This window comes from Acipenser ruthenus, chromosome 2, assembly GCF_902713425.1.
Source record: "Acipenser ruthenus chromosome 2, fAciRut3.2 maternal haplotype, whole genome shotgun sequence".
NCBI classification, from domain to species: Eukaryota; Metazoa; Chordata; class Actinopteri; order Acipenseriformes; family Acipenseridae; genus Acipenser; species Acipenser ruthenus.
Window position 1 is genome coordinate 32,522,853 of NC_081190.1, and position 16,577 is coordinate 32,539,429.

Genomic DNA, 16,577 nt, shown 5'->3' on the forward strand with positions numbered 1-16,577 from the left:
CTGAAAGCTTGTTAGAGGATGACATCATATCCACTGCCAGCACCTGATTACATTTTATCAAGTGTTTGGCATAGTTTTGAAACAAGGCCAAAGAATCCTGTGTTTTACATGTATTTGGATTAATGCCAAGATGGAAATGCTCCAACTCAAGTGACATCACATGTTCTCTCCAGTTTTTATACAGGTTTTTAGATCAAATGAAACAAAGTTTTGTAGAAAAGCATGGACTGGCCTGTTCAAAAGACTCACCATCTTACCATGTATACATTTAAGCCCTTCATAACTGGGATCACATACAATATAACAAAATGCAAGTTTGCAGGTTAAAATATATTATTAAACAGTATTCTTTAATCATTATATATATATATATATATATATATATATATATATATATATATATATATATATATATATATATATATATATATATTTATTCTTTTATTCTTTTTTTTTTTCAATGGTCCTGTGTGTAACTTCTGACTAAAAAAGAGTTTTAGTGGGGTTAGAAATGAAGGCTGGTGGAGGAGTATGAAGGCAGCCAGATGGGGTGCTTTGGGCTGTACAGCCTTGTACTATAATTACCTGTCCAGTACTTGACAGCATACTCTACATCTAGCAAGCTTTCTAAGTCAGATATGCGCAGGCAGCACGTTAAGAATAGCTGATTCCGCCAAGAATGAGCTAACCTTTTATTTAATGCCTAGTTTAAGCGTAGTAAGGTCAAAGCATTTGTAAACAGGAAAAATGACCTCTTCATTATAATAATAGTAAAATAATTTGAAAGAGTGGCAGATCTTGGACCCAAACTTCAGTTACTCTGAGTGCTACATGGCCCAAGTAATGAGGAGTGATTGCTGAAGCTAATGCAGCCAACACCTTTGAGCTTTAACTGACTTTTACTTGATTTAACTTCCTTTCTAAACACTGAGGAGCAGAAAAGTTGGACATACTTTATAACTTACTTTCCAGCTTTTGATCAGATTTGTCCCTTTTCGGCTCACTCCTGGTTTAGAGTTATTAAACTTGACGAGCTGCCTTTTCCAGCTTAAGGCTTTATCTATCGTCATCTTAGTAGTATTGACATAGAAAAGCATTTTGAAGTGCCTTACAAATCTGAGATCTAGGTTTCTGTTGTTCTTTAAAAGATAGGGAATGCTACTTTTTTCCTGTTTATTAACAGATTCTCTATAGAAAAAGTACTTTTATGTCTAGTTCATCGGTCACCAGAAATAGTTAATTGAGGCTATTTTTTTTAAATGAGCTACAACAGCAGTAGGTCATAATACTGTCACCTTTAACACCCATTCCTCTCCCAGGGGTGATTTACTGACAACTTTATTAAACTTCAGCTAAATACAACACACTGTTTATATCATTAAATAAGACCTCTGTTGTCTTTACTGGCTGGGCAATAACAAACCTATGATTACATCTATATCTGACAATGGAAAGGTACAGGTGTTTTAGGTTATGTTACACCCCCTACTTCAGCATTTACTTATAAGTTTCATTACTCATTAAAAGCTGAATAATCCACACTATAAATTGGTTTTAATATCTCTGACTGTTACAGTTTGTTGATGCAGTATAAGGATTAAGTAATGATAATTTTTATGGACATTTAGAAGATTACATAACGACTGGACCCCAGATTGCATTTTTTTTTCCCTCAGGCGTTCCGAAACTTGTACCATACTTCAGTTATCCTGGAAGTCTACCAGTAACATTTTGAAAACACCACTTTCCTATTGAAGCAGCCCTTGACCGAATTGCTGAATATGGTAGTCAACAGCACCAAGGAAAGCTCAGTATCCTTGAGCAACATACAATGCCCCTTTCAATAGGGAGTGGAACCACTGAGTAACAACATGTCCATGTCATTCTAATTTTCTGTACATCTCAGCATGTTGTCTCTTTACAAGACTGTATCCTTACTCAATGTTCTAAACTGGTGCATTGACTAAAACAAACCCTGAAAAGGAGGAAAGTCTGGGCTGCTACGTAAATGCCACACTGCCACCTTCTTTTTAAAGTGCATGCCATTTTTTTTTTTTTTTTTATACACCCTGACAAAATCGTGCCTAGTTTACCTCTTGCTTCTTCCAAAGCTAAGGAAGTCCCTATCACTTACTGCATGTTGTTAGCTGTGTGTTGGTGATGTCTCCAAGCAACAGTATTGCTGACACTAACACAATCTGACTTCATAGCTATTTATACTGGAGGTATGATGTTTAAAAATGCTGCATCCCTTCCCTGAGCCTAATTAGGCGATATCCTCAAGACTACATGGGATTGCCCTGTATTAAATGCCACTTCCCCTACCATTTAGAGGAATTTATATAATCAGAGTTTAATTAAAATCACCAAAACCCCATCCACATGTACTTACTTCTAATGAGATACCTGAACTGAAATATGCCAAGTGACCTGTAACTGCCAGTTATCTCGCTTTCCCCTCTACATTCCTTCCTATATCCACAATTTGGAAACCTTGAATAAACAATTATGTTTTTTTTCATTCAACAACCCACGAACTGCAGGAAACTCCACTAAACACCCCCCACCCATTGTAGGCTCGAGTGTCAAATATGAACCTCTTTGGTACAATTTTTCCAGATTGCTATACACGCTAGGTAAGAAGTTGTTTAAAAAAAAAAGACAAAACCACAATGGATCATCATTAAGGTAAATGTTAAAAGATGAGGTGATTTACATTTATAATACTAAGCAATTGGGTGCTACAGAAACAGATGTATTAAACCAGCTAGGCCTTGTTAATTCAAGTCCAAGCTCCACAGATACAGTGACATCATTGAGTTTTTACAATGCACCCTGAAATTGCCACATGTATACTGCACCCACTGCCATTCTACATCCCACACATATATGAACCTGTCTAGACTGGGGGTACAATACAAATGTGGGAGATTTTGAATTGGGAAGGGACTTTTGTTGGGTGAGGAGTTTGAGATGTTACTGTCAGCTCTAAAATTGTGTTTTAATTGTTTTTATTCAAGTGCTGCAAAAGTGTTTTTGTGTTTGTCAAATAATTATACAAGTTTACTATAGTATTCCTACTATCTTACAACTGTTTGATAGTTATGGTGGAACTGCCTATGTCTTAATCATGTTACGGAATTACTGAATCACAAGTGCTGAATAAATGCTGTATATTTCCAAAATCAGTCAACCTGGCCAAGGGGGTGCAATATAAATGTGTGTAACAAATATTTTTTCTATATTCTTTAAATACATAAAAATGTCATGTTTGTAACATCCATATAAGTTCACAGTTACATGCCACTGATGTTGATTCATACACTCAAGTATTCACATTACTTTCCTGACAGTTGTTTTTAATGAAAAATTAAATTATGGAAGCCGCTGGCTGGTGTTTGATTCTGGCACAGAAAGAAAAACAAAAGGAAGCTAATGGAAATGGTAACTATGCAGTTACCTTGCCAGTCACTGTTGTACTCTTCAGGCAGGATACTAATAACTGACTCTATTGTTAGTACCAGATAAATACTCAGGTTGCAGTTCTATTCTAAAATGAATTAACAGTTGAAAAAACAAAAAGTTTACATTATTTTTGTAATGTTGTCTGTCTAAGTGAGCCCATCCTGGTGACATTTGAATTCTACTCTATATGGTATTTCTTGCTCATAGAGCAAATGTGGTATTTTCTTGCAAACACAAGGGGCTGAATGTTGCAGGGGTTAAACTTTGGTGTATCTGCTGTACTGCGGGGCTAGACGTGTTTCTGTGAGCTCTATTGAAGTCATGGGTGCTTTAAAATATTGAGTCACCCAGATGTGATGACTGAAACAAAAAATACAAAGTCAATCTAAAAAGAAACAGCCAAGTGATCAGACCAAGGTGCTTGCAGGTGCTTGAAGGTGTATGCATTTCTCCAAACAGAAGAGGGTAGGAATAAAGGCACTTTGATATGCATTGCCTTTCAAAGTGAAATCAAATAATAATAATAAAAAAAAATAAAACATTAGAGACAGGGTTGCTGCCTATGGCCAAAGAGAGTTGAAAGAGATATTTTGAGCACATTTATTTCCCTAATTATTTAAAACACAATTTTAAAATGCTTTCACTCAACAAACTGACAGCTTACGACAGCTGGGAGCAGACAAGTAAGAAAGCCTTACCCAGGGAAATATTTAACTTGTTTTATATTTGTCTTCAAAGGAAAAGACTGTGGCACAGCAGTCAAAAGTCTCTGCACTAATGAAGATAATGAAGAGCAATACACAAACACATGCAGCTGATATAGGATTTTCCTTTTCAGCAAAGCCTTTCAGAATGAACCCTGGGACTGTTGCCTTTTCCACAAAATTGCCTTTCAAACACTTGAAGGAAATTCAGCCATCCCTGAAGAACATAATTTCCACTGATTTTGTTTTGAAGTAGGTTGGGCACAAACCTCTGATTTATGTTAAATTGTTCTGTACTCAGTTCTCGTTGTGCAAAACAGAATCAGATATTTTTAAAAACTACCTGGAGAAATATCTATAAAATATCTGTAAACTACCTGGAGAAATATCTATATTATGGCAGAGTGAAAACAAAGGAAGCCAAACAAATACAGTACATGGATCTAATAACTATAATATGATACTGTGAAATCGAGTGAGTATGTCAAATTTCTCGGCAATTTTATGTGCTTTAGGAAGAAATGGCAAGCAACTTTCACACGTGTGGTTTTGTGTCTTGCTCTAGCTTCCACCCAAGCCCTTACTCTTCCAGCACCCAGGCTCAGGAAATTGCTTTTTACATGTTGAACAATGTATCAATAGCACTGATTTGATTTGGTGCTATATATCTGCGTTTTACTACAATAAAATAAAGTATTTTTTAAGGTATAACACAAATAAAAAACACTTTCAGGAATATTAAACACATTCATAAAAACAGACAAGAAAATGAATTAAAGCTTTGTGAAGCCCATTATTTCCAAACTCACAATAAAACAGAAGTATGAGTGTGCTTGTTTTCTTAAGAAATCAATTTAAAATTGGTAAACAAATACTAAAATTGTCCCTTTAATTATCTGAACAATCACAGGATCTTAACTCACTGGAGACAAGAGAGGCCAGAATGGGGAAAATAGTTATATCAAAATAAAAAAAATTAAAAAATGGGTTTGCAGGAACTTAAAGCGAGGAAAACCAGTAGGAAAAGATGACATGACAGTCGGTATCCATGAAGAGCAAGTATGTTTTAGAGGAGGTAGCTGCAGTACAGTACAGCTTGCAAGGAGACTGCCCTCTGCTGCACTGCTGAGATAAAAGTATTCACTGGGATGCCCTTTCATGGGGATGGCAAAGCCAACAGTAGTTATTCCTAATTTTTCTTTAAGAAAAGTTGCAAAGCTGCCATGAACCTTTAGTAAGTGATTTCCTGCCTTCTTCACCGAGTGATGCCCTAGGCTCAAATGATGCTAAACACATTCCAGTAAAGATCCCACACACAAAGCCCCAGGAAACGGGTACCTGAAGGAGAACAATGTATTGGCGTTCTGCTATTTGAGGTACTACAAGCTTAAGTCTATGGTAGATGATTTTGTTGAATCTATTGGGGGTAATTGAGCCAAAACTACTTTTTTTCACTACAGTGAGATGGACATACAAGTACATCTTAAAAGTTAGGACCAGGGAATGTACACATTGAAACCAGCGGGCCCCTCCTCCTCCTCCTCCTCCTCCTCCCCTCACGTCTCCTCACTTGACTTGGCTCTGGAATGTGGGTGTACCGCTTCTCCGGTGCTTTATTGATACTGCTTGATTCCAAGATGTCTGCACACTCACCAGTAAATGAAGGAGCCGCATAGCGTTGAACATTTACAAAAATATTTACCCTCTGAGAACAGCACATTTAATCGTCTTGTAACCCGCCTTGGCAGAGTACCAGCATGTCAAAAGTTGAGAATAGAAGTTCAGTTCTTGTATTTTCAGGTTTTGTGTGTATGTGTGTTTGAGCAGACAATGAGCCATTCCTGGGGCCTGTGTTCCTTGCTAGTCACACGTTGCCGTGACAATGGAAGGAAGAGGGTGTAGGAAGGAGGCGCGGCATGTTGACCCCTATATTGTTCTCTGGCAAGGGGAACGCTTCCTCCTGGCTAAGAGTCAGTGGTCTCTGAATGTTTACAGCCTGCTTCAGACGCACTGTCACGTTTCTGTTGGGCCAGGAGTCACAGGGTTAGGCTCCATTCAGGAGTCCATGCGTCGTTGCACGTAGGCGCTGGACCTGGAACCCTGCAAGCAAACTTTCACCCACATGGGAGGTGTTGCACCACTTAAACCTAGTCTGGCCACAGCGCTGCGTCTACACTGTGTATACGTGAACCGGCTTGCTAGGCCTTCAACTGTAGGCCCACATTTATTTTTCAATTTCGTGTTTGACAATTTAGTTCTCATGATAGCACAGCATGACCCTATGTGAGCTTCCCCGAAACCTTTACCGACAATGCATCTCAATTCTGACCTGGCTTCTCTTGTCAAACATGTGCATAATTCATTGCACTTTAGCCAGAGATGAACCTCTTCATATTCTATTGTCAACTATACTCAGATGTCTAGCACCTCAATTTAGCTATCCTATATTTCTCATAACAGCTATTAAGAAAAGAAAGTCACAGTGCACTTCAGTTTTACTTAACACCAACATATTTATATTTTAATCAACTGAGTTAAAACGAGGTACTGGTATAAAATTCCACCTTCAACTGTGACGCACCTGTCAGGGGAATCTGACTGAAAGAAGACTCACAATATTAAAGTGTCTCCACCACTCCAGGACGTATGAAGATTGACAACCTCGTAACTGAACAAACTGGCAGTATTTTATCATTATAAAAATCATATTCGCTTGAAATCCACAGTTAAATTGTCATGTTTACAGTTTATATGCTGGGATTTGAAAAAAAAACATCACCCCTTTGTTAAACCACGTCTGGCAGCTCTACTGCAGTCTGGCAGTGGGTTACCAACATTGCCAGTATTTTATTTCTGACTAGATTGAAATCTCACCTTTTTAAATGTCTGGTGTACTTCCTGGAAGTCTTGTAAATATAAATCTCTACTGTATATCCACAAAACCTGACAGGTCTGACTAAGTAAAGCTTTGAAATGAAAGCGCTTTGAACAGTTGTTTCAGGTTTAAAAAGTCTAAGAAAACCCAGTGTTGATAATTTAGAACCCTAGTATATACCAAAAGAAACAACATCCATCACAGCATGTATCTAGTGAAAGAAATGAACTCAGTAATGTGGTTACAGTTAAGACGACAAATATGTTACTGCTCCTTAAAACCTGCTATGTTTGCTACTTCCAGAAACACATTCTTACTGTGTACAATGCATACAAATCTATATTGTGCTGCGTACTGAAGCATTGAAAACAAGCTTTTAATCACATGAACTAAAACAAATCTTAGTTATATAGCAATGCATAAAACAATGATAAAGACTTTTTGTTGAAATGTTTGTCTAATTTTACAGTTTTTAGTTCTACTGAAAACATCTTCAGTCAGCCTTTTACATCTTCTTGCAGTCCCGTTCTTGGAAACGAAGAAAAACAGATTACAGATGAAACAGTCTGTAAAGTTTATAAGATGGAGAAATGTGTTTCTAGTGTTGTGGTGTACAGATTTGTGTAATTCATTAATAATAATGAAAGGCGCCCCAGTAAAAACAGCACAGTTTCGCAGTCTGCTGAACAGCTTGCAATGGTCTTTTCAGTTTAAAAGAGGAGATTGCTTGGCTGGAACACCTTTAGTTTGTATCCAGAAAGTTTGCTTTCCCAAACAGCTTCCTGCCAAGGTATTTACTGTTTCTGTTTCTATTATCAGCACAGCAAGGAAAAGCTTCAAATAAGGGGTCTTTCCCAAGGCACATGACTGCACATCTGGAATACCAGCGACTTTAAAGACAGGAGGCTGCAAGGGCTTCGTTTAGCAGTCTGAGGCAGGACGCAGCATAGTGCTGAAAATGATTGGGTATATATATATATATATATTTATATATATATATATATATATTATTTCTTAGCAGACACCCTTACCCAGGGCAACTTACAACTGTTACAAGATATCACATTATTTTTACATACAATTACCCATTTATACAGTTGGGTTTTTACTGGAGCAATCTAGGTAAAGTACCTTGTCCCCCACCTGGGATTGAACCCACGACCCTCCAGTCAAGAGTGCAGAGCCCTAACCACTACTCCACACTGCTGGATCATCCTGTTATGCTTATTTAGGTATGTGGAGGTTGTTGGTGTCCTACATTCTTCCTGTGTCTTATAATCTCTAAGTAATATATCTTATTAGCAGTGTGTGTCAAATGCATGAATTGTGAGTATGTTTATTAGAAGGACCAAGAAGGTACCAAAGCCGTTATGGAGAAAAGTTACCAAATGAATTGTGGAAGAATGATGTAACCACAGGTTATGTATTGAAAAGACTTGTATAGAGCTCTTTTGTTAGACCAGATAAATGAGAACTACACACTATGTTGGTAATTATGCACATAAAATGCCCCTTTTGAGTCCATTCTGATTTTGATGTTAAATAAAGCATTCTGGGACAATCCACAAAATAAGACTCACACCATTGAATCAGTAACAAACAAAGATATCTAATTCTAAGGGAATAAAAAAAAGCATGTCTTTAACTGATGGAACTAAAAACTCTGCTTATTTATAAAACAGAACAAGTGAAACAAACCTATATTCGTGACTTAAATGTATTTACCAGGGTCAGCAGGGGTAATATTTGTACTGTAATAATTAAAGCTATTGGTCTTAAAAGGAGTGGAAATCAATTCTCTTACCTCATATTATCTTTAACATTCACTATTTAATGTGCTTAGAAATGTTAATTCAGGATAGCAAACTACTTCAAATGCAACCTCTGCTGTCAGTCACATGGCCTTACTGCAGTTGGAACATTCAAGTGATTTTTAAATAGAACACCTGAAGTAATTAGGTACCTGGTACTGCAGAAACTTTTTTTTTTTTTTTAGATGGAGGGCCTTATATATGTATGTAATGTACTTAAACATATGGCATATCACTTTATATTCTTGTTACCAAATTCTAATACTGTACTAAAGAATGGACTAATTGAGTTGAATCACAATTGTATGTCAAACTTTAGTTACATCTCTGAAGCGTGACATATATACTGTACACACAGATGTCCCCTCTACTACATATTAAAGTTGGCAGAGATACCCATCCCATGCAAGGGATACATGACATTCAGTACATCTCTTTGCTATCCCTTACCTTCTGCAGGATTTGCTTTCTTAGCTAATTATTTTGTTCCTTTTAACAGCGCTCACAGCAGATCCAATCTTCCACCTACACACCAGCCAAAAATAAAACTAACAATGAGAGCTTAGCTTCTAGCTTTAAATTGAACTACCACACAAACCTCAGGCAGCTGTGTGACGTAAATAGGACACCTGAGTGAGTGAGTGAGTGTGTGAGTGTGCGAGTGAGAGGTGGCACTTTGTGAAGTCACATATTAAACCCCACCTGCCTTCTACTACATGGGTGTCATCATGGAAAAGCCACTCCTGTAACCCTGCCTTGCCTGACAAGCACCCCGCTCATTACTGATCCCTTACCAAAGTGCGTCTTCCCCTTCCCTGTCGACTCCACTACAAAAACACAGAGATTTTAAATTATAAATTCATAGATGGCAGGCTATGTTCCCTCTAAGACTTTCATGCCACTGTGGCTAAAGTAACTAACTTAATTTTTAGCTACACTGGAAAAACTTAAGCCACTTCACAATACTGTAAACAAGTTATAAACATACTGTTTCAGAAAGGCAAAAAGATGTGTATATAATTTGAAAACACGCAGATATTTAAATGCCAGACCCTACCCTTTACAATACACAAACAGTACATTTAAAGTGAACTATAACTCTGATTCTCATTTAATAAATGCCAAACTTAGTCCCACGTAAAAAAACGTCACTACAGATTTCCTAAGTTCTCAATAGGTTTGCAGAGCTATTCACGTACCGCATAATCCTTTACATTGGATCTAGGTTTATGAAGGTAAAATGTAACCCTTTGTTTTCATTTTCTTCTCCCTGAATTGCACTTGCCTTTCCGGTGACATGCATCATGTTTTAGATGATGTTTCTGCCTGGGAGTGCTGATTTGTCATTTTCAAAGCAGTCCATTATTCTAAAACTCATTTTAGGATATAACATGGTACCTTATGAAAAGGTGCTTATAAATAGGAAATACACCCAACAAAATTATTATTATTATTATTATTATTATTATTATTATTATGCTACTAGTTAGCCATGGTAAGATCCATCACCCAGAGAAAACAGAATCTTGTCAACCGTGTGTTTGCTGAACATATTGGGAATATCTGTAACCAATCAGATCAGATAATAAGAAGCCTTCTGCCATGCTTAAGACTATATTATTATTATTATTATTATTATTTATTTCTTAGCAGACGCCCTTATCCAGGGCGACTTACAATTGTTACAAGATATCACATTATTTTTACATACAATTACCCATTTATACAGTTGGGTTTTTACTGGAGCAATTTAGGTAAAGTACCTTGCTCAAGGGTACAGCAGCAGTGTCCCCTACCAGGGATTGAACCCACAACCCTCCAGTCAAGAGTCCAGAGCCCTAACCACTACTCCACACTGCTGCCCATATTTTTTTAAAACATTTAGGCAACATTCTATACATTTAATATACAGCTTACATTTAAACTATTAACCCCCTAATCCAAGGTGGGGAGCACCATTTTTTTCCCTGGTAGTTCAATTTACCAGGAAGGGTTAAAGTAGTAGTCAGCCTGTAAACACATACGAGACTAATATATATAATATATATACTAAGAGAAAGAGTAAAATAAATCACGTTGTTCAGCATTACCTAAAATACCTGCTTGGTTTCCCGATACACATTTTCAAATGCAGTACCAAACTAGTCCACAAGAAGCCACTCTATAACTTTGCAACCTTGAGTTTACTGTGCTCAAGCCAACATGCACAGTACTCACTTTACTGGATAAACAACTTTGGTAAACACTAAGGGTAAAATATTTAATAAGACAACAGTTTAACGTTAATATCAGTCAAAAAGACACAGAAAACATTGATTTTAAAATCTAATTGCTGTGTAAAGTATATTGACTACAGTATATTCAAGTTTTGTCATCGGTAAACCTTGAAGCGGACAATAAAATTCAGTAATGTTGCAATTTTAAATAAATTTTATCTCCTTGTTGGAATTAAACAGTTAAACTATTAAAATAAAACAGTTTAGCATGAATAAACACATTGTAAATAGAAGCACATTTATTATATACATAGACACAGATCTACAATTACAAGCCAAAAAAGGTTGCGCGACTTACAAGATTTATTGACTTTTTTCCCCCTATGATAATCATTAATACCGCACTGATACCAGTAGATACAGAAAAATGAATAAACATACCTCATGCTGATCTAGAAGTGAACACAATTCCACACAGAATTCCAGAAAGTTAAATTCGTATTATTTCCACTAGATGGCGGTCATGACCAAGTAAAAAGTCCATCAGTTTACACATTGTAAATGGAGAGTATAACTTCCAATGTTTCTGCATGCCCACACATATTAAACACCAATTAAATTATCTCTCTAATATTGTAAACTAACCTAACAGCTATAGCACTATAAATAACATCTGAAAATCTGGATGCAACATGATGCAACTCATCTTCAAATTTAATGCAAATAATCCTACGGTAATAATTTATTACAATTAATTTTATTTACCTACAGTAGTAAGGCCACCCCTCTATTAAGCTAAATGTTGAGTGGCTTGAATAGCATGACTTCACTGTATTAGGAAAGAAAGACCAGAAGACAGAAAGTTCAGCACCACATTTGCTACTTTCCTTCTATCACAGTTTATGCACAGGAGGGAAGACGAGGCTCACATTCAGCAACAAGTGTGGAGCAAATTTTATATGTACAAAAGGGAAAAATATATAGGAGGACAATATTAGAGTAAAGAGTTATATTAATAGTCAGGAAAGCAAATGAGGACACAATATGTAGTAGAAATGCAGCAATCAACATACCGGCAAGACTGGCAGGAACTTCTCCATGTCACTTAAATTAATGCCATCATCTTCCTCAAACTTCCCTTTCACCATCCTGCAACAGAGTACAAAACGATCACATTATTGTAAGGTTACAGCAATGATGAAGGTTGGGCTCAGACATTGGGCTAGACTGCCACTGGTATGATTTTTTTCTGAAGTGAAATGAACTTGGCTTCTGTTTCTTATTTGTCGTAGAGTTGGAATTGTGTCATTCGGTTTGAATTTTTTTTCTTTTCAGTGCCAGGAACAATTAGGAGTAAAATGATCTGAGAATCTGGACCACTGGGTTTTTGGACTTGTGTGTGCAAACACCCTTTCATTTTAAACTCTGAAGTTTTATAAAAGCAGTACTGCAGTACCTAGTCTTTCTTTGAAAGGCACAGTGCCTTCAAGTTAGAAATCCTCTTCCACATTCTGTGCCATCCTTGTTTATTTAAACTGGTGGATAACACAGAATGTAACATTTCCTCTGAAAGGGAGAGATGGAGGACTCTGTACTTGAGGACCAACATGGACACGAGAAAACATTAGAAATTGCACTGATAAAACAATGATAAGGGGGTAGTTAAAGGGGCACTGAAGCTAATTAATGTAAGGGAAACTGGTTTAAAATTACCTTACTGTGTTGCCACAGTGCACCAAAATACATCAAATACTTGAAGTTTACCAAATGTAAGCAAATTATTTTAGTAACTTTTTCTTATTTGAAGCTGTAGTATCCCACATGGTTTTAAAATTATTTACTGTACTTATTTTAATAAGTTAGTACATGCCCATGTTGAAAATAAAGTAAATAAATTACGTGCATAAGTTTCTGCTGCCTTAGATGTAATATGTAAAGTAGTGGCAAGCAGGTTTCAAGAGGAGGAGTTCACAGAACGCTGAAGAAGAAATGTAACAAACAGAAGAATAAAGCTGATCATTAGAACACTATTGAGTCACTAAAAACCTTTTTTTGTAGTTAAGAGAGCAAACCTCTTCTTTTTGCAAACTCTTTTGGGAACTTGAACTGTCAGCTGGAAAGATGACAAACTGTGACACAACAAATCAAAGACTCAAAACTGAGCCCTAGGCACAGCTAAAAGGCTTCGAATTGTAAGTATCAAGTCATTTTAGTGAACGGGGGAAAGTAGGCAGCTTATACAAAAAATGTTTTTACAAAAGAACCCTAAATATACAGATAAGCTTGTGCTGTTATATGTGCAGATGACCCAATCTCTTGTTGTACAAGACTTGTGATAAGAAATGTAAGGAGGACCAAGAAACACTAGTAGTTACTAGGGGTGGGTATTGGGACTGAGGATCTGTATTGCTATATAGTGCAAGACTGAAGACAATATTGCGATATATTGTGATACATATTGGAATTCAACACCGAATGATGCTGATGTTGATTTTTTTGCTATATATAAACTGTGCTTTTGGCATTTTTTATGGAATTTAAAGTATTAGAATGTAATTTGACAAATTAAACTGATATGAAATGCCCAGTAACTCATTTTTGTTGGATGCGCTGAAGTACGTGCATGTGCTCCCAATTTGAAAAATATTATAAATATATGTATTTTCATTTTATATTAAACATGTTTTTCAAACGTGCATCCTATGAATGGCCATAAACATGGGTTTAAAGCTGCTTTATATATCAGTCAGTGCAGTGACCCAGGGTTTTGAATAAATGACCGACCTTGCTTTTAAGATTTAATATATATAACAAAAGCATAAATAAGTGCTACACATTTATTTAAAAACAAAAAATACTGGCAAGTAATGTTATAAACTATTTATTTATGTATCTGCTTTGCTTGTTTTTATCTAACAACTTGCAGTACCTGAACCGCTGTTTGTTCTTTTATCTGATGACATGCGGGAGGTCCAGGGAAAAGAAAGATATTCAGAATACAGTGTAGCATTACATTGACCAGAACTGTCTGCAGATAGTCTTTAAAAATACATGTAAAACAATAAAAATTGCACTGATAAAATTGGTGAGGAATAAAAAATAACTGAGCGTTTGTGTAATTTGTAATTTTATTGGATGCAGAGCTCCAGAAAAAATGACGGGGGGAGGACATGATATACTATACAGGGTATCGTGGTGATTGAAGTTCTGCGCTGGAGATGAGCTCATAATCAAAAGGAATAGAAAAAAACATGCACGATAAAAATAGTCAAAAAATAACCAAACCACCAAAGACAACATTTACCCGCTAGATGCTTTCAAAACAAGCCACATTTGGCTGGAAAATCGCCAATCTGGTGGCACTGATCAAGGGAGAGTAGCTTAAAAGTCGCATGCGAGACTCATGCATTACCTATTAAATGTTACCTCAAGTTCAATGTACAAAACATGAATTTGGATACTTTGTTTTAGAAAAACCTATATTTTCATTGGCGTTCCAGTACTTTAAGATGTAGGACTACACCGCTGTATGTAAGGTTGGTGGTACCGGCAGCGTATTTTACTTCAGCCTTGCATAAACAACATACCGCAATGTTTGATGTTATACAGCCGTCCTTATTAGATTGTTATATTAGGAAATGATTCCACACATGTGACTTTGCTTTTCAGAATTTAAATGGCTCAAAATCTCTGTGTGCTTCTGCCATATTTTCTTTTGTGTTAGCACTGCTCGCATTACGAGTTCTCGCGGGAATTGATTATCTCGTGAGATAACAGCCGACATTTTCCAGTAGACGTTTCCCTGAATCAGTTTAACCAAAAATACCGGTATTGCTTTTGAAATACAGATTATTGTACTGCCTGATGAATATCGCAATATACTGGTATATCGGTATTATCACACACCCCTAGTAGTTACATTAATCAACGTGTGAGCAGGAAGAGGGTCATAACCATAAGAGAGAGGGTCAATTGTCATATTAAACTTAAAAATGTTAGCCAAAATACTAACACGATGAAGGCAAAAATCTGCTTGGCTTAGGTTGTGCTCTTAGGACAAACAAAGAACAGAATACAAAAGCAGGACCGAATGTTTAAGAGCTAGACATACATATCTTGTTAACAATAATGTTTTCAGGGCGGCAATGTGCCACAGGAGGCTAATTCACTAGCCTTTCATCTCTGGAGACCTGGGTTTAAATCCAGACCAGGAATCAATTCCCTCAGTGCTCTATATATATGAAGTATTCATTTACCCTTCTCTGTCAATGTGAGGGAGGTGCTTTGGTGTTGCCCGAATGGGTTTCCTGTGGAACTGAGTAAAATCCAGTTTCTCAGGCTGAAGATCCCATGTTGCTCCACTGAAAAGAAAATTGGTATTTAGTATTTCTTGTCAATACAAACTACATCTCTTCAGCAATCTGCTTTGGCATCCACATATAGTAGTCTCAGGCTAAGAGAACACCCCTCGCGAAGTGTTCTCTAAGACGGAGTTTATCACCAGACACAATAGGAATCAATAAATAAATCAATATTTATAACTCATCATGACACATGTGCATCAACATATGAAATTAATAGAATAAGTATGAGAAAAGCAATAGGCAACTGCATGTTAATAAACTATAATAATAAAAGTAACAGAAAAACTAACGATAATAAACTGTCAAACTAAATTAACACAGCACCCCTACACACGTTAAAAAATGCAGCAGTAGCTCTAGATTAATTATGAAAACCTGTACAGGAGCAATATTCAAGATGTGCACAGAATTATTTAACGGAATGGTGAAGCAACGCACCAGAACAGGAAACACAAATAGCTTGGTGACGCCGGTTCTTGAAAGATTGAATAAACCAATCAGTGTGCCTCAAAACAATCTCGCGATGACAAGTAACTTGAAAAGACTGAATAAACCACTTTAATTTAAGTTTGATGACGATGAGTTATCAGGTTACAAAACAGTACTGTATCCATTGTGAACGAATCGCTATCGATGCCAAGAAGGTGTTCTTTTAAGTGAAGTTCCTGTTCCTTTAGCTGGAGCATTTACAATGGGGAAAAATCTGTTTCACCACAAGGGTGTTCTCTTAAGCGAAGTGTTCTCTTAGGAGGTGTTCCTATACATGGAGACTACTGTAGCTGTTTAATCCACTTCGCTTTGCTCATCTGTTAAATAAATGCAGGCAAATAATCAGACGATCTCAGTAACATTTTGAATTTGACAATATTTGTCAGAATACTATATAATCAGTTCTAAAGTTTTGTACTGTATCTTCAAAAATGAGGATATAGTAAATGAGCTATGCTAACCAAGAACATCCTAAAAACATAAGTGTCAACTAAATGTACACTTTACATGCTGTATTGGGCAAACTGTAACAGGCAGTGTTACAGATTTTAAGCTCAATATAAGATTAAAAGCCCCAGTGCCCTCTTGTGCAGTGGTTTAGTGGGTTTGTGCTCTTGCTTGTATGTGTTGCTGCCTGGACGATTAGAAATGTT

General features: G+C 36.6%; 1 protein-coding gene across 6 annotated transcripts in view; it reads right to left on the reverse strand.

The window, feature by feature from the left end:
- The window catches only part of LOC117409457 (CBP80/20-dependent translation initiation factor), a 139,804-nt gene that overhangs the window by 83,733 nt on the left and 39,494 nt on the right, over nucleotides 1–16,577 (reverse strand). For all 6 annotated transcript variants that reach the window (XM_034015549.3, XM_034015550.3, XM_058994209.1 and 3 more), the window contains exons 6-7: nucleotides 15,328–15,432; nucleotides 12,145–12,220 (exon numbers count right to left, since the gene is read on the reverse strand). In XM_034015549.3, coding sequence (XP_033871440.1) covers nucleotides 12,145–12,220; nucleotides 15,328–15,432 — 181 coding nt within the window. The remainder of the gene's footprint in view (nucleotides 1–12,144; nucleotides 12,221–15,327; nucleotides 15,433–16,577) is intronic.